The sequence below is a fragment of the Chlamydotis macqueenii genome, chromosome 21 (assembly GCF_036417535.1).
Source record: "Chlamydotis macqueenii isolate bChlMac1 chromosome 21, bChlMac1.mat, whole genome shotgun sequence".
Taxonomy (NCBI): domain Eukaryota; kingdom Metazoa; phylum Chordata; class Aves; order Otidiformes; family Otididae; genus Chlamydotis; species Chlamydotis macqueenii.
In genome coordinates, this window is record NC_141576.1 from 7,502,917 (window position 1) to 7,528,743 (window position 25,827).

At 41.0% G+C, this 25,827-nt stretch overlaps 1 protein-coding gene across 1 annotated transcript in view; it reads left to right on the forward strand.

The window, feature by feature from the left end:
* The window catches only part of CAPZB (capping actin protein of muscle Z-line subunit beta), a 69,138-nt gene that overhangs the window by 15,331 nt on the left and 27,980 nt on the right, over positions 1-25,827 (forward strand). Inside the window, exons 3-4 of the mRNA XM_086764280.1 lie at positions 10,658-10,747; positions 22,032-22,153. Coding sequence (XP_086620406.1) covers positions 10,658-10,747; positions 22,032-22,153 — 212 coding nt within the window. The remainder of the gene's footprint in view (positions 1-10,657; positions 10,748-22,031; positions 22,154-25,827) is intronic.

A 25,827-nucleotide genomic window follows, 5' to 3' on the forward strand; every position in this document is an offset into this window, starting at 1 on the left:
CTAACAATTTTAGCAGCATCAGCTGAAACAAGACTGAAAACAGCACTTAAGAGGATTTTTTGTGGAATGAAAAAGAGTTGAGGGTGCATTGAAGACATAAGCTTAGTGGTTGCCTTAAGCCACCAATCAAAGCCACCATAAATAAAATACTCTTTATTCTCTCAGGGAGTTTTGTTTGCATTTCTTCAGGTGATACTTTCTATCTTTTCCATTAGACAGACTGCTGAGTTTGAAAGTGATGTCCTGTTACCCACCTTCCCCAGTTATTTTTGCTTTGGTAAATATCAGGATTTAAAAAAAGCTTGCTGCTAGTAAAGGTGGTTGGTGCCTGGCTGATAGCCTGTGCTTGCAATTTGAGACAGGCTTGAGAAACAAGAGCTGGGCCTTTTGGTGAGTTAATTCAAAGGAGGGAGAGAGCCTTGAAATGGAGGAATGAGGTAAAATATCAGCTGCGTTACGCTGACCACAGCAGTTCATAGCTGTATTTATCCACTTGAGTCCTGTCGCTGTGCAAATTTAGGGGTCATCACAGAGAGTTCTGAATGTAACGCTAAGAACAGGTGTGGTCTTGGCTCGGTGTTGACAGTGGATGGTCAAACACAGCTTTCCTGCAGCCATCAGTACAGGCAGAGCTAGTGCAGAGCACAGTAAGGTGCAGACTGGCCCAATGGAATAAGTACTAGCTTCATGTTAAATTGAAGGAGAAGTCTGATGTGGATTTAAACTGGCACGTGTGTGTTATGTGAAGCACTGCTCCAGCATAAACTGTCTCTACTACTTAAATTTATTAAAAGTTTTGCAGAACTTGTATGTAGTGTTAGATCGCACGCTGTCTCTCTGCAGTTTTGACTTCAGGGTATGTCAGACATGTGCAGAAGCGGCAAGGAAAGCATGAAAAGCCTGAAAGAATAGGCAAGTCCGGGAATTACTGCAAGGGAAGGAATTCCAGGGAGCATGAATATCTTGTTAGGTGGAGATGTGATATTCTTACGGCCTATTTATATATCTGTATGCAGAACCACTAGCTTCCTAGTTTAAAGCTTGAAATCCTTAGCACTGAATGCATTGGACAAAACTGAACTGTCCTGGCAGCGTAGTCGGCCAGGTATATCTTGCTAGACAGAAGCAAAAGGCATATTAACCTACTTTTTTGACCTTTTAGGCAATCGGAGAACGTTCAGGGATGAGGGCTAATTAGATAAACTCTGTCTCTCCTCTCTGCCTTGCTAGGCATCCGATTACTTTGCCAGAGTTATCTCATGAATTTACAACCCTGGCTGCTAGACTTCAGGACGCTGGAAAGTGCTGAGTTTGTATATGAAACTGGGCAGCTGTGAGCGTGGTGGCAGCTTACCTGGGTGGCGGGGGCTCTGCAGACGGGCTGGTGGAAAGCATTATGCTGAACTGGTGGTGTTGGGTGTTTGTGTTAGTTATGCTTTCAGTAAGCATGTCTGTGTTTGTTGTCACCTTGGTGACAGAGCGTGTGCCTCCCTGCTGCTATAATAATGTGCGCTTTCTCAAATGGTTTTGGTGTAAGTAACTTCTCACGTGAAAAAAATCTAGATTGCAGTTGACTGGGAGGAGAACCTGAATCTGTCGGGCCAGGACCAACTTGCCAAGCATGGCTGTTCCTGCAAGAGAAAATTTCTCTGTTTGAATTGAGCAGTTCCTCTCCTGATACTTTCGTGACCAGGCTGATTTGAACATGAAACAAACAACATGTAGAATAAAAGTGTTTTGAAAAGAGCATCCAGCATTAACAGGATTAAAAGAAAGCATCACAAACAACGCGTCTGTGGATGTACAGGATTACAAATGTCATTGGTGAATCTCAAGAGCTGTTGCATTTGTTGTAATTATGGTTTCATTTAAAAAAAAAAAATTGACCCATGTAAAAATTAAGCAGTCTGTCTCTAGAGACTGACTTGGGCGCTTCCTCAGTAATATTTGAATGGAAGGCAAGAAGACAATGTGACTGAAAAACAGTTCATCAGACTTCTGAACCAACACAGGCTACTGTATTAGCTTATTTCAAAGACTGAACTAACCTAGTTAGCTGGTTACTAGTAGGTTTACAGAGAAAGAATGAAATAATGAAGTGGGGGGATGGGGATGAGAGCATATGAGTCAGTAATTCAGGATACATCTGCAGCGTCGAAGCTAAGAGCAGTACAAAAGGATCTTGCAGGGTAACGGGAGTTTTCACAAAAGGGCTGACAAGATCAGGAAGAAGATCCTGTGAACGATTTCCTGTTGCATGGGCTGTGAAAACTTGACGAGGGCTCAGCAGTAATCCTTCGCTTGGTGTGAATCGGTGTGAGCAGGCTGATGGGCGAAGGAGGGTGGTTAGGAGGTAGCTTCACAGTTTCTAGAAAGCAAGGCTTACTTGCCTGCACGCTACCTCAGTGTATGCCAAAGTATTAGTGAAGCTACGGAAAGTGATTGCAGTGTAGTGCTGAACTGAGTCACAAGGAAATACCGAGAGGCACCTGAAGTTTCTCGATGCATTAAGTAATAGTGAGTGGTTACACTGTCAGTAAAGCTGTCTGTGTCTGAATGTCTGTCTTTTAGGGGTATGTGCATACTCGTGCTCAAGCCAACATCTGTTCTGATAGTGAAATTGTTAGGCAGACACTACAACCTTTCTTATGAAGTGTTTGCAAAATCAGGACAAGTTCTCCTATCTCCATGCTCTGCTGTAACAGTTTTTTTTTTTTTTTCATTTTGTTTAGCCAAGATTGCCTATCCGTAGATATATCTAACAAAGAAAATGTTACTTTGTGTTAAATTCACACTTAAAACTGGAAAAAAAACCTGTTGTGCAGGAATGTTAACCTAATCAAATCTGTTCATTTTAATTGGAATAGGTGGTCAGCTCTACAGTCAACTTCAGTGACTTTAATCCTGTTTATTAAAAGTTAGCAATGCTGTTTTGCAATCTATGCAACTTTTTTGTGTAACTATTTTACTGCTGCCCCATTTTACTCTTTCATGTGGGGCTAATAGATTACGTGTTCGTTTGATGCCATGATTTACTGGGAAATAACTTTTTGCAAACTTTATGCTTCACAGGAATTCTTGGCGCAAGATGAAAGCTAGTAAATTACATTGTCATGTTCAATGACAAGTTTAATAAATAAAACATTGTTTCTGTTACCCAGAAGACAAACACTGGTGCAGAAATCATTAGTGATGGTGGCAAAAGGTCAAGATGTTCTGTTCCCAGAAAGCCTTGTTGCTGGTCCATCCTACTCTTCTGTTTTTCTGTGGTGGCTCTGTTCATTGGACGGGTGATGGAGACTTGCATTGGACCTTATATAAGGTAAAACTACTGACGTTAAATTAGTTTTCAGAGTAGATGCGAGTATCTACCATCTTGAAATACATCCCTGCTGGTAAGGAGGTGCCAAGTAAATAAATATTAGTTTTTTTCACGATGTACTGTACACCTTTGTAGATGTGCTAACAGGAACTGAAGTCTGTCTAGTTGAAAAACAGCAATGAGAAGTGCAAACTAGCAGCAGAACATACTCTGGAGATGCCGGATTCTTACTTCTAAAGCCCATAGTGAGTTACAGTCAAATGGCCTCCACCATACTATCAGGGGTTGTTATTTTTCTCTCAATTGGTATAAAAAGGCTTGACAAATAGTTGTTCCATAAAATTGAGCTTCTAAATAAAGTAATGGAAGTGGCTATGGTTTATTTAGAAACTAATGGATGGAAGTGCTTTTGGTGTATTACAGTCCACTTGATAATTGTTTCTAGAGTTGAGCTAGGATGTTGGTTAATGTCTGGTGAACAGTGCTTATCTGATTTGGAGGTATGAGTGATGAAACAAAGTCAGACACAAAGTGTGATTGAAGGGATGCTTGAAAGCATCTGCCTGAAGGTGAAGGAACAAACAAGGACTTGGCAAAACACAGATCACAGAGCTTAGTGGAGGAGGAGATCTCTTTGGTAGTTGCTCCATTGCAACCCCTTTAATCTGTCTAGGACTTGCCTAGTTGTGCTGTCAGCCTAAGAAGTATCCAGTGTCATCAACATGCTGGTGGCAATGAAACTTAAGCTGTCTCATTTGCTCTCCTTCCCATAGATTATTTTAGTTCCCTGCATGAGTCCTTGGAGCAGATGTAGAAGTTACTCTTCCCCGTAGAACCTCTTTAAAGGAGAGATCCCTAATGAGCACTTGCCTTTCCAAAGTTGGTGTGTATGAAATTTCTGAACCAATGTAGAACAAAAGCTGATCAATGCTTCTGAGGTTCAGAGTGGACCTCATGTTTTGACAAGCATGCAGGTGCCTTTGTCAGTATATACAATACCTAGTCCTGAATTTAGAAAATAAGTCAAGAAGGTGTTTTCAATCATTAATTAGGGCTAGTACTGGTTCTCCATAGTGTGCTCAATTGTTTTAAGAGTTAGAGCAGAGTAGAATAAAAGATATAACGTTCTGCAGGAGGACATCTCTGAGAAGGATTCGCTGACTCAAAAGCTGTGATGTGACTTATACAGTTGCTCCGTAAGTAAATATGGTTACAGGGAAGCTGTGGGAGATGGAGTACAGCAGCTTCTGCTAAAATCTTCAGATCCATCCCCTCTTGCTTTTATTTTAATCTTTAATCCTTCTCACTTGTAATGTATGGAATGACCACTCAGCAATTGATCTGTCTGTTTTGGTCTCGACCACAGCAGTAACACAACCACAGCAAATTGAGCTAAACGTGTTACTAATCATTCGACATGTTCAAAAGTGTCTGAGATAAGAAAAGCCCCTGGATCATATCCTAACCAGAGAAGACAAAGTTAGAAGTAGTTCAAGAGAAGGAGAAGGTAGTCTGTATCAGTGTCATGTTCTCTTAATAAACTTTACTTATTCTTTTATGGCTATCCACAGCATAGTGTATCTTCAGGTTTTATTAGGTTTGATTGTTTCTTAAATATGCAATTGCCGTTTCTCCCACTAGTGCACCTTGCTGTCAGGAAGCTGTGATTTATAAGTATGTTATAAATGGTTTTAGATAGTATCTGCCAGAAGAGGGTTAATAGTCAACGGGAAAATTGCCTAGAAAAAACAGATTGCAAGGGATATGTAGAGCTGATGGAAACATCATGAGTGGAGAACCTGTCTGGGATTCATAGATCGTACAGAGTTATTCCCCTTACCATCTAATATCCTAAAAAGTGAATACTGACAGCTGAGAAGAGAATCCTGCGACTTAACATACTACTGTACTTTTTATTACACAGGGGTTACAATAATTCAACCCTTTGCTGAAGTTTCTAGCAGTAATACTATCCTGTTGTGTGATTTGAAAAGGGAGGCTTCTGCCTTCTGAGCTCTGGCAGTTGGCAAGCATTAAAATGACAAGCAGGAGGGGAAGCTGTGTATCTGTTTCAATTTTAAAAATTTAGCATTTAGTATCGCAAAGCTGAAACATTAGTCAGACATTCCTGGTGGAAGAACTGACAGGAAATAATATGATTTACAATCTGGAGTATGTCTGCAACATAAAAAGATGGGGAAAAAAGAATAATATGCTGGTTATGTACTTCTGGCCCTAGATTAATTTAAAAAGATATTTTGCTTTTAAGCTGACCAGCAACCAAAGTGATCTGATGTGTGATTGCTTCAAATTGCATAAGTTGAGCATATTTCTATTTTTGGTGTCTCTTCTGATTTTTATCTTATGTTTCTGTTCTTGGAAAATTGAGATGCCAGCTTGTACTTTGTTTGCGTAACTTTTCAGATGCCAGTCTTGAGCAAAACCTGTGCACAAAGCCACTACAGCTCACCTGCAGAGTCCTGACAACCTCCGTTTCAGGGCCCAAACATGGGCAGTGTGGGCCAAATAATGGATGCTCTTACTACACCTGTGTCTCTTTTTTACCTTAATCCTTACTACTGCAGTAGTTTTTAGGTCACTCATTGCTTCTCAGCTGGCATCACAGATAGAAAGGGGGTAGGTAGCACAATCATGGCTTGAGTAGAAAGGTTGTATTTGTTTTGCTGATGGGAAAGATTTGGTGGCCCAAGCAGCTTATTTCCCAGAAAGGGCTGAAACGGAGAAGCTGCCGCTGCAGTGGCGTTATCTTGGTTCAGGAGTTAGCTTAGAGTAGTGTTAATATAGAAATACAATATGGAAGTGAAACCAGCCTGGTTTTCTTTTTAAAGAAACTGCCTAATTCTGTGCTTGAAAACAACATAGTCATATGAGCAGGAGCCATGAGAACAAAGCTGTGAAGACCAGGGAATTAAATGTACAGATCTTTGTGACAGATAGAAGCAAACTCCTCCTGACTACAAGGCTGGGAGCTGTAAATGAAATCTTTTCCCTCCTTTCAAGTGGAGTGGCTTAGCCTTTGAAAAGGGTAGAGCTGCAGGTTTGTGTAAACCCTCTTTAAAACCCGGAGTCTAGGTTAAGTCTCAGGTAACTAGCAACGGAGAGTTGTCAAAACTCACGATAAAGCCTGTGGATTTCTGTAAGTGTGTATGGTGAAATGCATGTGTAAAGATATTTAAAAAGAGGAGTGCAAAATACTTGTAGTTAGTAACTCAACAGATTGCTGGTGTCTATTAAAAAGAGAAAACAAGCGTAGCGTCTGTGAAGTGTTACCGGTTCTGCCAGTGACACTGGTCTTTGAGAGGTGTTGGGTACACATCTTGGCTTATAATCACCTTGTTTGTCAGGTGGCATTTTGGGCAAAATACAACGTGAATATGGTGTAGCTTGCTTATACCTTGGTCTGGCAGAGCACATTTGGGTGCCATGAGCTGTAACAGCTGCATGAAAAGTAGTTTACTTGCTTCCAGGTTTGTGTAATCTTAGGTCAGCTCTTGTTGCTCGATGTTATCGGCATAGGGTATCCTGGCAGCAGATCGTTAACGCGTGCCAGCTATTCCTGAGCCCTGTCACCCCTCATCTTAAGCAGCTATGTGGTTTAGGGGACATGACGAGTGGGAGTCAAAAGGAAGTTCAGCGTTTTGCCTGTTTCAATTTTTGCAATTTGCATACCTATGTTAACTTCCTGGGGTTTTTTTATTCGTGTGTTGAGCAACATCTGCCCATACTCAACCTTTGAACAATATTGCTTTTAGTATGAATGGAATTAGAGTATACAGCTGTGCTTCTCTGCAACTGCACATTTATACAACTGGTGGTTGGTGTTTTTTTTTTTTTCCCAGTGCTATTAGTTTTTATTAGTGCCTAGATGGCCAGAGACCTGTTCTGAGAGGGTTTCTCTTTCGGAAATATGCTAAGTACAGCGGAGAGACTGAAAAGAAGAGCAGATGCAGGCAAAGGAAGCTAAGCAAACACAAGTGCTCCTATAGACATGTTCATAACATTTTTCCCTGTGGTAGTACCATGGGAACGCTATAGCAGATGCTTAAGCGGAGATTCTAGATAGCCAAACATCTTTAGAGTAAGCTTATTAAGCAGCTTTCATCTAAGCTAATATTTTCAGTCTTTGAGATTCCTATGATCTCTAAATCCTTCAGTGATTTGAGTTGTAATAAAACTTCATTTAGAATTTCTGTCTGAACTCCCTACTCCTCCACAGGAGCCCCGTGCTGGATGAAGCTGAGGAATCGTGGAAGACGGCCTCATATCAAATAAACACTAAGCTCATTAAGTCCTGCAACCTCAAAGAGCTTGGCTTCCAGAGCAGCCCAGACTGGGAGACGGCCTGTCTAATCACCTTCCCAGTGAGCAGTGTCTAATCACTTCCCAGTGCCATGTCTAACGGCAAGAATTCTGTAAAAATGTTTTGTCTAGAGATCTGTTACGAAGCCATGTCTTCAGTATGCAGTTTTACAAGAGAATTAAGCAAATGGAAATCCAGAACAAGTGAAATTAAGTAGGCTGGGTTGACTGTAGTGAGGTAGGTGACATGTGTCTTGAGTTCTTGAGGAACACTTTCCTCTTACACAGGTTGTGTGAAGGCTTTCTGGGATTTTTAAGTGCCTGTAATTACATGCCACTGTCAAGATCACAGTAATAGTACATCACTGGAAGTGTTTGCTCTTCTGTAAAATCAGGTAACCATGTGCTACTGGTTTTAGTACCTTGGGTGTGACTCAGATACTCCAGGTGGGACGGCGGTCTGGAACCAAAGGATGTGTTTGACTACAGATCTTGTTTTTAAAACCTCACTTCATCTACAGGGAAAAAACCACTTTGCTCTGTAATCTGTGTGCTTTGTGTTCCTTTTTGACTGGACCAGCATGGACTTCTGCTGGATTAAAGTGATCGTATAACCACAGATGTAGGGACAGAAGTACAGCAGAACCTGCCTTTGTTTCAGTGCTTTGAGAGATTTGCTGGTAAGCCATGTAATTATTTACGTGCTCTGCAAGAAAACGGAAGAGGCCTGCTGCTCAGCCTTGCTTTTACCTCTTTGATACCAGAAAAACACATGCTTACTCTTAGTATGTGCTTGGGTATTTTTGTTTTTCCATTGCACACAGCCATGTATGCCAGCTGTGTCTGAACCCCTTTAAGAATCTCTGTCTTAAGCAGTCTTGCTCATGTCTTTTTGCAGCTGATATTGACTATATTATTATAAAAACGCCCAGTCCAGGTTCTTTTGGTTAATCCATAAAACACTGCAAATGTCGATACTCCTTCATTCAGTGTAGTTTATTTCAAAATTGTCACACTGTAAAACACTTATTCTGGGGTTGCAGCTTCAGTGGTGGTTTTTAACATCCGCTTTCCCTAGGCTTTTCTGTCTACTAAACAATTCCAGCTGGCAGAAGAGGACGGAGCACTTCCGCAAGTGTTCCCACGATCCCAAAGTGAGGAGCATGACCTTGTGACCGTGTGCCAGCTTTCCTTCTTTGACGTAAGAGATAGCGGGAGGTAAAGACAATACTTGGTAAGAAAGATCCCCTGCCTGAGCTTGGCTGCTGGAGCTGGGCGGGCGTAGGCCCTCTAAATAGTATCTCTCTCTGGGTTAGCAGCAAAAAGTGAGGAGTGTTCCCTTTCCCTGAACATCTAATGAAGACAAGTCAAAAGTTTTGAAAATCTTGGCCATCACTTTTGTGCATGAATGTGGTGATAGTTCAGTGATCGATTTGGGGTCACTTTCCAACATAACTAACTTCACTCCAGACTCATTCCAGTTGAGGATTTGCTTCTCACGTTATCCAAGTGTTTAAAGAGCATCAGGGAGTTTATGTACATTGCTTCAGTGACAACTTGTAAACTTCTGTTCTTAGCGTCAATGCATCCTGCTTTTCAGGTTGAAGTCTCAGATCTCCAGGAGGCTATTGCAGACATACGGGAGTCAATGCCTGCCTGTCTGGAGACCTGGAATATTTTGCAAAGGTTACATCCTATAACCTGGACTGGATGAGAAATAAATATGTACTCTCTCCAGACCAGGCTGTCTGACTTGCTGGCTGTAAAATATTTATCTTTTGATAGTGAATGGGTAGAACTTTTTAAGAACAATTTTCATAATGAATGCTTACTAAACTGAGAGATCCCTCCTTTCCTCATTGCTCGGGTACAGCTTAATTGCAGGAAACTTTGCTTCCTGTTTCTCCCTGACCTGGGGGCTGCTACTTGAATAACCTGATAATGTAGCTGCTTTAGTTTTCAAGCCTTTCTTAAATAAAACTTCTGGAGCGTGGCAGAGCACAGGAGGGAGAAATTAAAGCTAAGCTTGTTGTATATGAGTGGCTAGAAATCACAAAGAAAAAAGGGAGGGGAAGAAGCAGTGAAAACAAACTGGCTGCGCTTCAGCTGCCTGGTGACCTGCTGATCAAAGTAACTCATGTAGATTTTGGGTATGTGTAGATATGGGCTTGCAGGAAAGCATCTGTTTATATTTGTTGGCAAGAAGAAGAGCTAAAGGTTATGTCAGGAACGTGGTTCAGCTCATCAAGTGTCTGTGGTAATGTCTGTTGCACATTTTCTGACTCTGAAGTGAAGTTTAAGGGTGGGTTTTTTTTTTGTGTGTCAAAACTGGATGTGAGACCAGCTGCAAGTAAGCCCTTTGGAGTATGTTGCTGTGAGTTCTCAAAATAACTGAAGTCCCGGATTTGTCAGATACAGGCAACTTTTGGTGTGTGTTTTCAAAGAAGCAAGAGGGACATAATGGATCATACTTTGTGTGCATGTTTGATTCTGTTTTTTGATAAAGTTAAAGGAGAGGGAGAGAGCTCTATGTTGGAACAGAATTTGTCTTGGATGCTGGTTGTCTCAGGCTGAATGGCACAATACAAATGAGGAAATGTTAAAACTGCTTCCAGAGGAGGACCTTTCAGTTCCCTAGTGCACTTTGTTGTTGAGGTGGCATGGAAAAACTGCATGAAAGGTGTGCACAAACACTGGAAGCAGTTTTTGGTGAGGTAAGGACTAGACTCCTTTCCATGAACAGCATGGTGTTAAATTGGTGACGTGACACTAGTTAAAGCTGTGCTCTTCCACCCATAGTCTAGAACACTTTTTGCAATACCAAGTCAATAACCTGCGATCAAATGGTGCTGAACTTCATTGAAATCTATTTGTGTTAATACAAAACATGCTACCGCTTAGGACCAGAAACGGTATCTCTCATATCAGAGGAGTCAACAAGCACTGCAGTTCTTGTGTGAATGTGATGTATTTACCTGTAAGTATTGTGACGAAGGGATGTTCTTGTTTCCACAGAGTGACCAGCAGCTGGATTGTGCCTTGGATTTGATGAGGCGCCTGCCTCCACAGCAGATAGAGAAGAATCTCAGTGACCTCATTGACTTGGTGAGTATTGGATGCTCTGACCAAGCAGTGGCTGAGCTCTGGGTGTGACAAAGATCTGGTATGTAAAAACATTTTCTGAAGCATCTCAGAGGTGTGGTGATTTGTTTGTCTCTTTGTGTTTTGGCAAGGTTGAAGAATATAGCAATTGTCCAAACAATCTCAGGAATCTGCATGTTTATTTTGGGCAAGCCAAGAGGTACTACTGTGTATGCACAAACATGCTTTCGGATGAAGGGTCATTAGCAGCTTTCTTGATGAAGTCATCACCAGTTTGCAGGCTGCTATTTAGTAAAAGTAATTTGGAACAGCTTATACAAAGTTGATGCGTGCCCTTGTACGTGTGAATTGTCTCCTGATAAATGACCTGTCTGTTTGTCATCTGACGCAGAACTTATGCAGTAGGTGCAGTGGATGTGCTGTGGCGCATGCTTCAAAGACGTTACTGAAACAATATGTCAGAACACTGGGGTTCTGGAGAATACCCAAATCTGTTTATAATTTATGCCATATCAGGTGTTCTGCAGTCCAGTGAGTATCCAAAAAAATAAACCACCTGGCCAACCGTCTTGTGCCCGATACCTGTTTTCTGCTTGCACCCAAAACATTTGTTTTCTCTCTATAAACTGTTAGTGAGGAAAACTAAATTAAGAAGGATGTGTGTGCTCATGGCCAGTTCCATAGGATTTGGTTGCACGTCCTGTGATGCACAGTTGGGCTATGATAGGCTAGCTAGTGTCAGCTTTCCCTTTTTCAGTGTGTGGCACAGTTGCCTCTGGAATCACTTATACGTATTTCAGTAACATTTTTTAGTCTGTATAGAACCTAATAGATGGTCAGCTGGGAAGGCTTGTTTCTGTTGTTCAGTCTAAATAGATGGCTTATTTCTGACCTCAGCTTCTAAATTGTTGCGAAGAGGACACTGAGGCTGGAACAGGGCTGCTAGTCCTTTGAATTAAGCCCTTCCTCTTATGTGTAGTGAGAACTACATCCCTTTTCAGTGTCAGGTCTGAATTTTATGCATGATGCTGACAAGTCTTGTCTGACAGACCCTAAAAATCTGATGACTCTACACATAGCAGCTACTTGAACTAGTACCTCTTAATTAAATGGTTAAAATTGTGTCCAAGCTGTTTATCTTTGTGTGCAGAAGAGCAGCCGCTTACCAGGTAAAAGTTTAGTTGAGTAGATCTGTTCCTAAGTGGTATTGAAGCTGATGTTAGTGAATCTGGGAGGAGTCCCATGGTCAAAAAGCTGTGGCTGACTTAGATTTATCAAGCTCTATTTAAATACTGCTTTTATTTGCATGAGCCAAGGTACAGGTAAGAAAGCTCTGTGAGTCAGGAAAGAAATTGTTGCCTGCAGGAAGGGATTATTTCTTTTTCTTGAAACCATTTACTAATTGGCTACATCTGTGCCACCAAAACTCTTGGCAACCCAAAGCATCATTTTCGTGGCTGTTGCTGGAGGTAGGATGCAGAATAACTAAATCATTTGTATCATCTGGTGTGACACAGTTTTCTGATGAAATTTGGAGGACTGAATGGATATCAGGGTTTGAGCAGCTCCAAGGACCTTTCGGAACAGTGAGTTGTTTGGGGAGCTATGGTAAGCCTGACTGTATAATTGGTATGAGGTTTTTTAATGACTCAGAAAATTGCTGGTTACCTCTAAATGTTGGAATGACTTTTGGATGGTGCTCATTAATGCTCTACATGCTTTCCATCAGCAACACGCTCACTGGGCTTCTTTTCATATTGAAAGTATAACGTGAAACAGACCAGTTTGAATGATGCTTGCTAGGAGCAGGGTCTGTGTGATTCCCACACTAGTCACTGCCATCCCTTCGCTGGGGTGGAGATGAAATAATATGTTAAACCCAGCATGATTTCTTCAGTTTTGAGACATCTGTAGACTTCTTCTGCAGCCCAGTTTCAGCCTGATGTCCGTAAGACTGAAATGTACACTCTAGTTAGACAAGAGCGGTGTATACGTTGCCACCTGTCATAGTTCCAAAAACATCATAAGCCAGACTTAAGCAAATAGTTTTTTGACCTTTTTTGGCAAGTTTCATCCAAACCTTTACGGCTGACGTTTTTATTCTGTTTCCTGTACCATTACCAGGCAATAACCTCCTTGAAGTAAAAGGTCAGACTCCAAATGCCTGACGAGCGTGAGCAGGTTCATTAAATTTGTGACAGAATTGTAAAAACGGCACCCTGACTTCTGCTTCCTTTGTGCTTGATTTCCTTGCTTCATTACACTGCCATGCTGAAGCAGACTTGAAGCAGAGGCCTGTGTAATTTTTTTTTTTTTTTGGCGTGAGGTGTAGGTTATTACCTGAAGTCTGCCTGCAGCTCAGCTTTCCATAGTCTTTCTATAGGAATTGATCTCCTGATGAGTGTAGCTACTGTTTTGATGCTTGCTTAAAATCCATGGAAAGGAGACAAAGATGACTTATAAATGTCTTTGGATGTAAAAAGTTTTCCAGAACTAATATAGTGTGAAGCTGACATCTACTTCCTAAGCTTGTATTCCTGCTGGGATGGGTAACCGCACTAAGCTCCCTCCCTGAGGTCCCTCTAACTCTGTCAAAGCCATGCTCTGCTGCTGCTTCTTAATAAAAGAACATCTTGGTGCCAATAAGAGCGTATGGAATATGTTCAAGACTGTACATTACTGCCCCCAAGTGTTGGGCTGACAAAGGAGAGGATCCACATTTGAATGTGAAATAAAAGGGTGGGTGGAAAGACGAGAATTTTTGGGTCACTGGCCCTCATCAGACCAGACACTTCTCATTCATTAGCAAAACAGTTTGTGGTTTGCCCTTTTACCACATCTGTTGTTGCATTTTTCAGACTGCTGAGTCTTCAATTAGAGTTCATTAGAGACCTTGTCAATCATAGGACTCCACAAGTCCTGCCTGAAAGAAGCTGTGCATGGTGCTGGTAATGTGCCTTGGCATGGAATGCTCTGGTTGGAATTCAATTAGTCATTATTTGTAAATAGACTACTCAGAGGCTGTCAAAATGTACAAGAGAACTTCTAAATCTCTACAAAAAGAGTTTAGTGTAGGCATATACGTTTTTTAGGACAGCTAATATAAATTAGAATAATTTTCCATGTAGCTCCTCTTCAGTTACCTGAGTTTTCAGCTTTGGAGCATCTGCCTGTCAGCCAAGTCCGAACGGTAAAGCAGTTCCCGTCAGAGGAGCGCTCAGGGTGTTTGCACTGCTCTTAAATGGATTTTTCATGAGGAGACGCCAAGTGATAGCACCTGTAACATTAATTCAGATTTTAATTGTGTAGCATGAATAGGCTCACATTGTCCAGAAGTTGCTGCTGTTGATACGTTGTGAGTTGTGAATCACATCTGTTCTCGTTGCTTGCTGAAAGGGAGAATATTAAGGGTATTTTCAGGATGGAAGTGTTTTGTGGTATCAGTTGAGTGAGATCTTGTTTTGGCTTGTGGAAATCAGAGTGGTATGAAGTCAGGAAGCTAGTGGAGCTCACTTCTGAGTGGCGAAATGGTTTGTACTGAAAGATCAGAACAATCCGAGAGAATTATTCCCCTGCTTCCTTTCTCTTAAGACAAGTTGTACAGTAAGTCAGTCCCTGTGTAATTTTAGCTGTGTTCTTTCCAAGAGAAACCCCAAAGAAGGCGTCAGCTCTTCCTAGGACACCTTGGCAGCACGCGTAATAGGGTAGGTGAGCGATAGCTGGGGCCATAACCCCCAGAACCCTTTTGGGTTTTTTTGCAGGACAGCTTCACCGACATGTCTTAGAGGGATGCATCTCTGAGAAAGATGGAAGTTGGATTTGTTGTGCCCATGGGCCATGTGCAGCAAATAAGGGGTCTGTGACAGGATAGTCTTGATGGCCTTGACTTGAGTGTGGAAATTGATGTGCTCTCAGCCTTCATAAAAGTTACAGGTTCCTTTTGCAAGTACAGATTTCCTGCTAACTGTTTAATTTGGATGTTTGCCTGTGTTTGTATAATATAAATAAGAAGAAAAATCCAGCTGACTCGGAAAAATCAGATGGCTGGCATGAAGTGGGGATGGAGAATCAAAACTGGGTCGCAAAATGGATGAGCAGACTCGCCAGGAGAGTGGGGTTTGCTCACACCCACAACTTTCTTCTTCTCTTTTCCCAGTAAGACTGATATTCAGATAATACTCAACTTATTCCCATTTTTCCTCTGTGTTAAGCATGAAAGCTTCCTTGAAGTAAAGCATCAAGTTATGCGGCCATGGAAGAATGAAAGCTGAAGTTCTTTTTAGAACCTCAGTCAGTAACTTTACTGGTTATTTTTCAAGGCTCTGTTTGCATTTAAAGACCTGGGAGGTGATTGTCTTTGCTTTCCCATCACAGGAGAATGCTTAAGCATTTCTAGTAGAATGTGTTACTTCTTATATAATGATTTTGAAATATTTGAACAATATTCAGGACCTTGCTTCACGTAGCTAGTGTTCTTCCAGGCAGGTCTCAAATCTCCTTGCATGCCTTTAGTAACTGAAGATATATGAAGCTAGAGAATTTGTCCCCAGGAACACTGCCTTGCTTGGGCTGCACAGACCATAAAGAACATGAGAATGTGACTGGAGCTCTTTGTATTTTGAGTCCAAGAGCCTAAGCAGTATGCAGTATCGAGGAGAAAGATAAAATAATTGAATGCAGATGGCAGCTGAGCATCTAGTGAGGATGGAGGGTGTTTTAAAAAAAAAAAAGTCAAACCTAGTGAAAACTTAAAAAGAAAAGAGTGGAAGCAGAAGTGCATTGACAGCCTCGTGGTCTCAAAGCTGAGTTTTTGACCTGCTGTTCTTCCTGGACTTGTTGACTTGTGTGATAGGCTCCAAGCCACCAGCAGCCAGTCGGGTTTCTCATGCAGGGATTATTGGCTAAAGAAAGGGGCTCTGGCTCTCTGAATTAATTTATGGTTGTTGAGAGCCAATTTTCCATTTGGTGAGTGGCTGTAAGCAGGAGTTTTTCCAGCTCAAAAAGATTACCTCTGGATATCTTGAAGGTAATTGGAGATAGCAATTAATATATGTAAATTGTTAAGGGGATGCTTGGCTTAGAGCTAGCAACTCCACTTACTTGCATGAGATTGTAAAAGTGAATTTCACTTCTGGCTTCATTTTCACTCACTCTTTTTCTGCCTAAACTCTGCCTTTTTTTTCTTCCAGGCTCCTGCCACTGCACTGCTGATGTTAGAGATCCTTACAATGTCCTTTGTAAAGGAGTGTGAGGGGGAGATCGCTTGATGAGCTTGAATCCTAATTAGAAACCTATCTAACCTACCTAATATCTATCCATACTCTTTTAAAGTTGAGGAGAAAAGCTAGGATATAGAAACGTGGCTGGAGAGAGTATGCCTTATATCCCTTAATTGTTGCTGGATATCTCCAGCACCAGCTGGACTCTTGACAGGGATCGTCAAGACTTCCCAAGATATTGATACGCTGTGTTGGCTCCTGGGACCGGGGACTGGTAATGAGATACAGAAGCCTTCACCTGCAGGTCACTAGTCAAAGTCTAGAGCAGTCTAGCTGTGCCTGCCAGATGGCTAGCTTTTGTTTCTCATGAAGCTACAGAATGCTGGATCTAGCAAAAGCCCCGTTTTATCCAGCAAATCACAGGAAGAATGCCAAGGATCCTGTTTTATGAACAGTAGTCACCTTTCAGAGTTTTTAAATGTAGCTCCTCGAGCTGGATTGAAAAATTCTGTAATTAATGTAATGTTTCTGCTATGACATTGCTGACTAGATTGTGGATCGGCAATCTTGTTCACATTTGCCTTTTTCCTGATTGGTTTTAATTTTGTTTTTGCTAATTCTTGCAGTGCTGGAATTCAGTGCAAATACTTGAATAAAGCTGAGCTGTTTGCAATATCAATTACATCTGGTCTTGAACACAAAAGTCCATTTAAGTGTCATTTAATAAACAAAGCTTGAAGAATGTGTGGCCCTTGGACATCTGATGGATCAAATTAAGGTTTAGCAATGTGTGGATTTGTGGGAGTGACTTTACTGGTGGTTTTAGGCCCAAGATGAGTGGAGCCAGGCCTCCTTCTTGAGTTTCCACAACATCCGTCAGGCCGTGTCTGTGTTCTGCAGGAACAGGAAATTCTGAGGCTGTGGAATGACTTAGAAAAATTATAATAATATTTTATTAGATGCTGGCGCAGAGGGGAGGAATCCGGGCTGAGGGGGGGTTGTGTGCCAAAATGGTTATTTTGTAAGGGTGCGGGGTGACTTGCATGGGCTCTTCTTTTAATTTGAGCAGTTTCCCCAAGTGACGTGGGCAGTGGTTTTGCCCGCTTCTGTAATGATCTAAGTTGTCTTAAAAAAGAATAATCAAGTCTTCAGAGTTCACATGCAGTTAAACACTCACTTTCCTGTTTGGATCTGACTTTTAATTAAAAACTGCTCTGGTCACTTGTGTATTTAGATACCTGCATGTTACAGACACAAATTCAAAAGACAAATGGATCTGAATGCCTTCTTTGCTAGTCTTTTGAAGCTCACTTTGTCTTCCTTCTGAGTCCTTAAGGAAAAATGTGTTTCATCTTTGATTTTCTGCAGTTACCATAGTTTTCCAGTGTTCCTGTGAAGGTCGGTACATGGTGACCTCTGAATAAACATGGAAAAAGACGATTTCCAAGCACGGAACCTTAGACTAACAGTATTGCTGTTTCAATGTAAGGTTCAAAATTTGATGCAATTCGGCCAGCGTGATCAAAGCAGGGATGTAAGGCACGAAGAGCTGAAGTGCTGGTCTTGTTTCCTCTAAACTTTTTAGGTGCTTATTTAGTATTTAAAAAATAATAATTCAGAAACAATTGTTTAGTTACTAGTAAGTTCCTTTAATTAAAAAGTGACTCCAGAAGGAATGATTATTAGGTTAGCTACTCCAAAAAGTGTACGGTTTTGACTTTGGCACAAGTGATTATTTGTCTCGATAGCAGAGCAGTTGACTTAATTAAAACACTGTCCACATACCTGGCTTGCTCTGATGGAGAATCCTGTTACACGAGACAACAGAATCCTTGTTCAACATGCAAGAGAGTATGCTTAACTCACTTTTCATTCAATTTTTCTTTCCTCTGTACTACACATTCATTGTATATCTCCTTGGAAAAAAAATTCCCACAAACACAGTGCCCTGTTGCACAGTATGTGCTTCTGAATGATGCTGCTGTTCATTTCGAGGCTGAACAGCTGAGTCTGAACCCCCAGAGATTCTTCTTTTTTTTCTTTTCTAATTTACATTGAGGGTGGTCTCGCTGCATGACTATACATACAACCACCATAACAGATGATTGAGTGCTTATTTGTGGAAACACAGGTGCGTTAGGGTCCAGAGTTTGCTGTGGAGCAAATTAAATTAATGACGGTCTTTAGCTAAAGATAGAAGGTTAAGATTGTATTCTGCATTTGACCTTCTACTGCTTAGAGTGGGAAAAACTTGTGTCAGATTAAAGATGGGAGCCCAGTCTTTGCTTATAAAACAATCCTCAGAGCTTCAATGTTTTCATCACAGTGACATTTACTTATAGCGCAGTGATGAACTGAACAAAATCACTGCTTTGACATTTCAGTACTTGGCCCAGTGAGTGGGTTAATTCTTGCATTTCTAAATTTAAGTCAAAGTTCTCTGTATAATGACCGTTGGAGACATGCACTCAGGCACCTACGTGTGTTTTGGCTTTTCAATTAACATAGAACAAGCTAATAAGAAAAGTTAACAATGCCAATCCACTGTTCCGGACTGAAAACTCAGAGGATCGATCGGTCTTCTAAGCAGAGTTGTCTTTGCTGGGATCAGAAGATTTGCATGTTTCTTTGCTAAATACAAACTGCATTCTGCAAGAGTCTGGATGTGCGCAGAAGTAATTTAAACACTTTAGGAAGGTTCGCTACTTGACGTGGGGAAGAGTTTAAGGAGAGGTACGTGCAGAGGGTAAAATAATTGCGGCAGCTAGCTTAGCCTGGCTGTGCCCCATATCTTATCATTGCCTCTTTTAAAATGCAAAGGAACTAAATTCAAGAAGGAAGCAGTGTCATGAACATGCAGCTGAAGTGTTTAAAGCGGCAAATTACCTTGTTCAAATTGCTGCATTTGCCTTGTGAGCAGCTTGCTAGCATAGAAGAAGACGACTAGTACACATAAATCTTGTAAATTCTTTCTTAGAAAGGAAGTATAGCAGCTGTTGAAAGTCGGTGTAATAAATGATACAAAAATTATTCTCTTGGGGTAATTGTGCCACACTTGGATTTTTTTTCCAATAATTAGATTTACATGAGCGGTTCAATCAGCTGGAATGTCTCTGTTCTTTTTACATACTCTGTTGAAATTTGCTAATACTTCCGAAGTAGATGAGTGGGTTTTCTTCCCTGTTTTATTCTGAAAGAAGGAGGAGAATATATTGTCTGAAGTCCTGTAGAGTGTCTGTACCAAAGAGACAACAGCTCTATAGCATGCTGTGACAATGCAGTATTATAGTATAGTGCAGTGATATGTTCTGGTAAGTGTATGATATAATGCATTCACTGTTACGGCTGTAACAGCCACAGCTCTTAGAAATGAGAAAAGTGACCATGCTCATGAATATCCGTGTTACCACGTTATCCAGAGATAGGTTTAGTTCAGCATTACTACATGGAAATTAAATAGATTGCATCTTAGAAACAATGTGTTAAGAGTTCCTTCTAGTCAATAAGAGATTGTGCTTTCCCCCTGAGCAGTATGGGAACACCGTGCTACGCATGCGCTATTTTTAAAAGAAAGTTAAATCTAAAAGTTTTTTGTGTTGGCTTTTTCTAAGGGTTGTAAATTCAGATGGTTATTAGAGCTTTTCTGCAGGGGAATTGACTCTGTCTTGAGTTTGGGGTTTCTTTTGAAAAATGCTTTGTATGTGTAGTTGAGTTTGAAAAATCGTACAGCAAGACCTCTCGTGCTCCCTTACCACACGTGTAGCACAGGACTTTTCCCAAAGAAATGAAATGGAAACGGAGTCTGGGAAAAACACCACTTTTCTCCAAATTGTGTTTTCATCACTATTACTCATTCTAAATGCAGGTCAGAGTGAGGAGTCTGTTCCTAGACGCTTATCTCTGTGCTGATGGGCAACTGGCCAAGGAGCAGCCAGGAAGGAGGAATATATTCAGCTGGTTGCTCGTAGGAGCAACACGGAGCATAGCTCTTAATGATGAGGTGCTTTGGGTCTTGTTGTGCACGCATCCGAAATTGAAGCGGTCATCTCATGTTGCTCTCTGCCTGAAGAGTCAGCCTAAAATTAATAGCTAATGGAGAAACTAAGGAAGAGACAAAGTGGAACCAGATGGGCTTATGAGCACAGATACATCATTGCACTTAACTCATGCTGTAACGCTGCTGATTTGTATCACCCCCATGGAATATTAGGGTTGTCTGTTTTCAGAAAAAGTAAAGATTTTTCTAAAAGCTGCTTGCTTCCTGTCCACTTTTATTTACTCACTGAATCCGTAATGGTTTTGAGGTTGCTTCAGCCAGGTCTCTGGTTATTGAATGATGAACGCCAGTGAGAAGCATCTAGCTTTATAGAAATACTGCCCTACTCTTTAATCTGGGCTCTTCAGCTGTCGTTTGTTACCGTATTACAGTGTATACAGACCAAAGTAAGAAACCTCAAACTGATGTTTCAGCTTTTTATGTGTTTATGGGGTGATTGTGGGTGTTGCATCTTTTGCTAACCACATCTCGTTTTGCCCTTTGGCCTTTCTGGGTTTTTTTTCTTTTGCGGTCATGTTGTTTTATATTTGTCCCTGCTTACTTTGACTTAATATCTTCTGTGTATGTTACTGCCTAGTACTTGGGATTAGGGATGTTTTTGTTTTGGGCAGTTTGATCTCTTAAGTTGCATCTAGTGCATTAAAATAATTTGCACTTTTGCTTTTGGGAGCTGTTGCACCCCTAACTTGTTTTTTCTCCCCTAGATTTCTTTCCTTTGATATCATACCAACCAGTTCACTGAATCAATGGCTGGAAGAGAAGAAAGCACATCCGTGTTTTCTTTTATTTCTTCCTCCCTCTTTCGTTTCTTACGAGTTGTGAATTCATCACTTTGTGATTAATTTTACTCTCAATTGCCTTTTGTCTTCATGTTCTCAATCAGATTGTCATCTTTGTAATGTAGAAGAGACTCCACATTGGTTATTTCTTTTATCTTTTCTATTAGCATATTGTCACCAATACATTCCAGAACTTACAACTTTTCCTATATCCTGTGGCACTCCCAGGTTCCTGCTGGGAAAACCTTCTGTTGGGAAAGTGTGTTTTACTTTATTTGCTTTCCCTCAGGGGGGAAATATGGAAGGCTTTTCCCAAGGGAAGCACAATACACTGTTTAATAACAGCTCCAGGAATGACTTGTTGATCATCCCTCAGACGGACTGGGCCACACTGCTGCACGTGCCCGAAAGTACGTACAGGGGAGATGGAATTCCTGGAGGAAGGTGATAGCATGGCCAGAGCTTGCAGTACAGGAATATTGATCCTGATAACGGGGCAGCTGTCAGCCCCGGAACAAGAGGCCACGGGATGGAATTTGCTTGATTTGCTTGTGCTTGCATCCACGCTAGCTTCAGGCTGCAAAATGTCATCTCATCTCGTTGCAGTACATCAAAGCCTTGCTGCCAGGTTAAAAGCAGATCTTGTAGTCTTTCTCCACGTGAAGCACAGGGAGACAGCTGGGATTATGAAGCCGCTAAAAGCTACCTGTGCAGGAGATGTTTGGTTTTATATGTGCGTGCGCGCAGACACACGCGTATTTTTATTGGCCAACATGGTAATGTTTGGCCAGCTGCCTGGAAAGTATTCTAAACTCTACCCAGAATGGGAGCTTGTGAAAAATATGCTGTAGTGTATGGATGGAGTATTCTTTTAGCAGCTCCCTTGTTTCCACTCCATTATAAATATTTGCCTTTATTCATCAGTCCTCGATAATCACTTTACTGGCCGTCTTTGGCAAGAAGCTAACATTGAGAATGTACATATATAAGTGTATGGACCACACTAGTGGTTAGGCAATTAAATCTGAAATTATTGGAGGTGGGAGCATAGGATTGTTTTGTAACTTAAGTGCAGATTGACTTTTTTTTTTTTAAGGAGTTTCTGACTTTGGGAGAGATGTGGGCTATTAATAAGAAAATCCGAAAATCTGTTCTTAGGGATGCCAGTCTCTTCTAACCTTAATGTGTTACCCTCTTTTCCCTCCCTGTTTTTTTTTCCTCCAAACTGTCAGGTCCCAAGCCTCTGTGAAGATCTCCTCTCCTCTGTTGATCAGCCATTGAAGATTGCGCGAGACAAGGTGGTAGGAAAAGACTATCTATTGTGTGACTACAACAGAGATGGAGACTCATATAGGTGAGTTCATATCCAAAGCAAGGAACTAATTGGTTTATTTTGCAAATGAGAGCTATGTACAAGTACTGTAGTCCCTTCTCCCTCTTATTTTCAGTAAAAAAAAAACGAAATTTAATTATGTTAAAGTGTTTCAAATCCACTTCTCTTGAGAAACACATTGACTCTGGAAGTTGTTCTTAGTATTTCCCTAATGCGAAAGGGCATCATCATCTTCATCTCCAGACCACTGTGGAGTGCTTCAGTGTCAGATAACGTGGTATGGCTGCTAATCTGATAACCTTTGCAAGGCAGGTCCTCGCTGTCTGTCTCTGGAACAAAATGAGTTTCATCCTAGAAACCACGGTGTTTCTGAACATTTCCTTTACTGTGATTTGCAGGCATTCATTGAAGCCTAAAATGTGATGATGTTACCTTGTTAAAGGGATGACTGACTTATTTCTCTTAGACTTTCTGTAGTATAGTTATATCTTAGAGAATTAAAACCAGTCCTATCTCTAGAAGAAATGACTGTGATGGCCTTGGCATGAAATTAAACCATCTATTGTTGCAAAGTTGTAAAATCTTTGGAATGGATAACAACAGAAAAGAGATGATGCAAGCAGTCGGTTCAAACAAAATAATCTTCTGCTTGTACAGAACAGGGTGGGTTTGCCAGCTGGGAAAGGCTCTTCCCCTCCTGTTTTGCAAGGGATTGAGGCTGACTTTGGACGTGCAGTGTCATTAGTTCTCTGTGAAAATCTTGGCCCAAGTTTTTTAGCAAAGAAAAGGAATCCCTCTCTACCAAAACAGCTAATTTATTCTGAGGACTGCAGACAAAACCAATGAAAATATTTGTACAATATAAGCTGCATGTAATTATAATGTAATGAATTTTGAAGCAGAAAGGGCTGTAATACTGGAATGGTACAATGAGTTTCAGTATTTTGGCTGCCACTTTGCAGGCAGGCTCTCTTTTAATGTTTTTATTCTGTACCTTGCCATTAGGATGATAACAGTTGCGTGACTGTAATTGCTCAACTATTTGTTGAGTGATTGCCCCTCCTCACCGTTTTTTTTTCCATTGCTTGCCTTTTCCTGGTGGCTGTAGTGACAGCGGCGTAGTTCCAAATGGTTAATTAAGAATCACAAAGCTTATAGTCCAGAAACCTTTGTGAATATTGCATCCCCTAGCTTTTATTCTTTCCTCTTAATGAAGAGTGCTAGGCTGTGAAGTAATGACCACCATTTATCTTCTGTCTGAGTTAACAGCTCAGCCATTCTGCTGCTTCTGGTTATGATTGTAAGGGTTACATCTCTGGCTCTCCTTGCAGCCTCAGTGTCATAGCTTACATTTTTAGTGCTAACGATTGGAACTGATCTACAGTAAGAATTTAGCTTTGCTTTGTGCAGATTTGCAGTAGTGTTTTACACTCGTCTGGCCAGAATGTTTCAAGAATTCTATTTCAAAGTGAAATTCCAGAAAATATTTTAAGAATTTATTTTTTTCTTTGACTCAGGCCATCATTGCAGAAGCAGGTAAGCTTATAAAGGATTCTAGATTAATTGGTTTCAATCCCTTTGAGTTGTGGAAAGGTACTTAATCTAAACTGAAAGCATATCTGTCTGTGGATGATTTACGCAGAGAACACACTGAGATTCATTTTGGCTTAGAAATGGGAGGAGGAGACTGATAATGGATGCAGAGCTTGACAGGGCATCTGGATTGTGGCTGAGCGTAAATCTTAACGAGCTTTTTAAAATATAACCTATTGCAGTGGGCCAAGAAGTAAGAAGGTCTCTAAGGTGAAGTGCTCCCTCGTGTTCTTCAGGGTACTAGTCTAACATTGAAAGTTTCTTCAGCCTTCTACAAAAGAGCCTGGTGCCTTTAAAAGCATTTGTGCATTAGGCTTGGATGTCTGAGTTGGTCAGATCTATGTTAGCAGCTCCATGCATTTAATCAGTTCTAAATTAGCAGCTAGAGTTGAGTTTTACAGCTTTTGCCCTCCACAGGATGTACTCACGCAGCTGCATCCTCTCTGGCAGATGCAAGAGAAGGGACTGGATCTCGTATTTCTTGTGGGTCTTTCAAGAGAAGCTTTCTCACTGAAGTTGTGATATGTTTCTTGCAGTCCCTTTGCATCCTGGTTAGGCTGTTGACATGAGCATCTATCACCAGAGGCACAGGAAACTTGAAAAGGCACTTGTTAAACACTCTTGTGACATGCTGCAGTAACTAGTAACACTTGGTCCCCCCGCCCCGCCACTCCCGTTTAATTAGTGCATGTGGCAGCCCTTTCTTTAAGGTTAGTTGCATGCTTGCCTCTAAAATTTGCCCAATCTCTTTCTTGGTGAGAAGATATTTAAATAGTGACCAGGAAGCAGGAGGCCTTATGTTCTTTAAATGACTTTGAAATTTCCAGGACTTACTAAGCAATGGGGTTTCAGAAAAGCTATGTAATTTGTTCATATAGAATAGGCATAATGTATTAATTGCTGGCATTAAAAAATGCTGTTCTTTAAGGCTTTTGATTCAAGTGTTCTGGATTGAAGTGATTCTTCCTTCTGGAATTGATTGGTCTCAGCTCTGTTTTGTGAAATAAATTCTTTTCTTTGGCACAAAGCAAACACCTTTGAAAACCAAGCAAAGCTAACATGTACACGTGTTAATCCCGTTCTGTGCATGTGCTCAGACACTGTTATTCATACCTCATAAAATCTGAAGTTGTTACTGGGAAGTGGCTCTTACACCAATTTAATCAATTAGGCCAAAATCTAGGAGGAGTTTACTGTGCTTTTAAAAGCTTTTGATATTTCCACAAAGGTTTGGTAGAACCACATGCTCAGTTAGAAGTCACAAGAAATACTATTCCCTACCTGCAAGGTGCTGTCTCCCCAATTACTGCGCACTCCAAACTAAACACCGGTTTTCTTCTTGTTGGAGAGGTTGCTAATTGCATTTCTTTGATACTAATTCCAGGATTTCAAAGCATTCTGCAGATGACTGAGCCTCATGCTGCTTTGGCAAGAGAGGTGGAGCTAGGTAGTCAGACTTTCTCACTGGGAATCAACTTTTACAGGGGTTGTTTTTTTTTTAAGTGGCTTTACAATTGGACTGTGAAATAGCTTTGAAAAAAGGCTGCTGTGGGATGTATGGCAATTCAGGTGATAACTCCACCACTCTCATGGGGCAGCACACAGGGAAATGAATATCCTAATGCTTTAGCCCATTGCGGTTTACTTCTTCCTCATATTCAGGCAGACTTGATTTTCTCCATGTCAAACATGGATCAGACTAGAAGGTGGATTCTGGAGTCTCTCTTGGATCTTCATAAATGGATATTTTTCAATTTTGTTATATTATTGCACTGCTGCTTGTGGGAGCAGCCTTCTGTGCACAGAGTCTTGCTGGCGCTTCTGCAAGTGCTCCTGTAATAACAAAGGTTTGTGGAGAATATCAAACAGCCACAGAATCCACATTGTGAAGGCAGAGCTTTTTTTTTTTTTTTTTTTAATATATAAGACTTCAAGGTCTCTGGTTTTGTCCATACATTTCCACTCTAAGTACGTTTGATCACTCTATTAAATAGAATCCCTAATGGGGAATTTGGTGCCAACAACACTGAAGCTTGTTAGCTGAAACAAAAAACATTCTCTTTTTAGGGAAATTAGAGGTCTGAGTTTTGAAATTTAAGTGC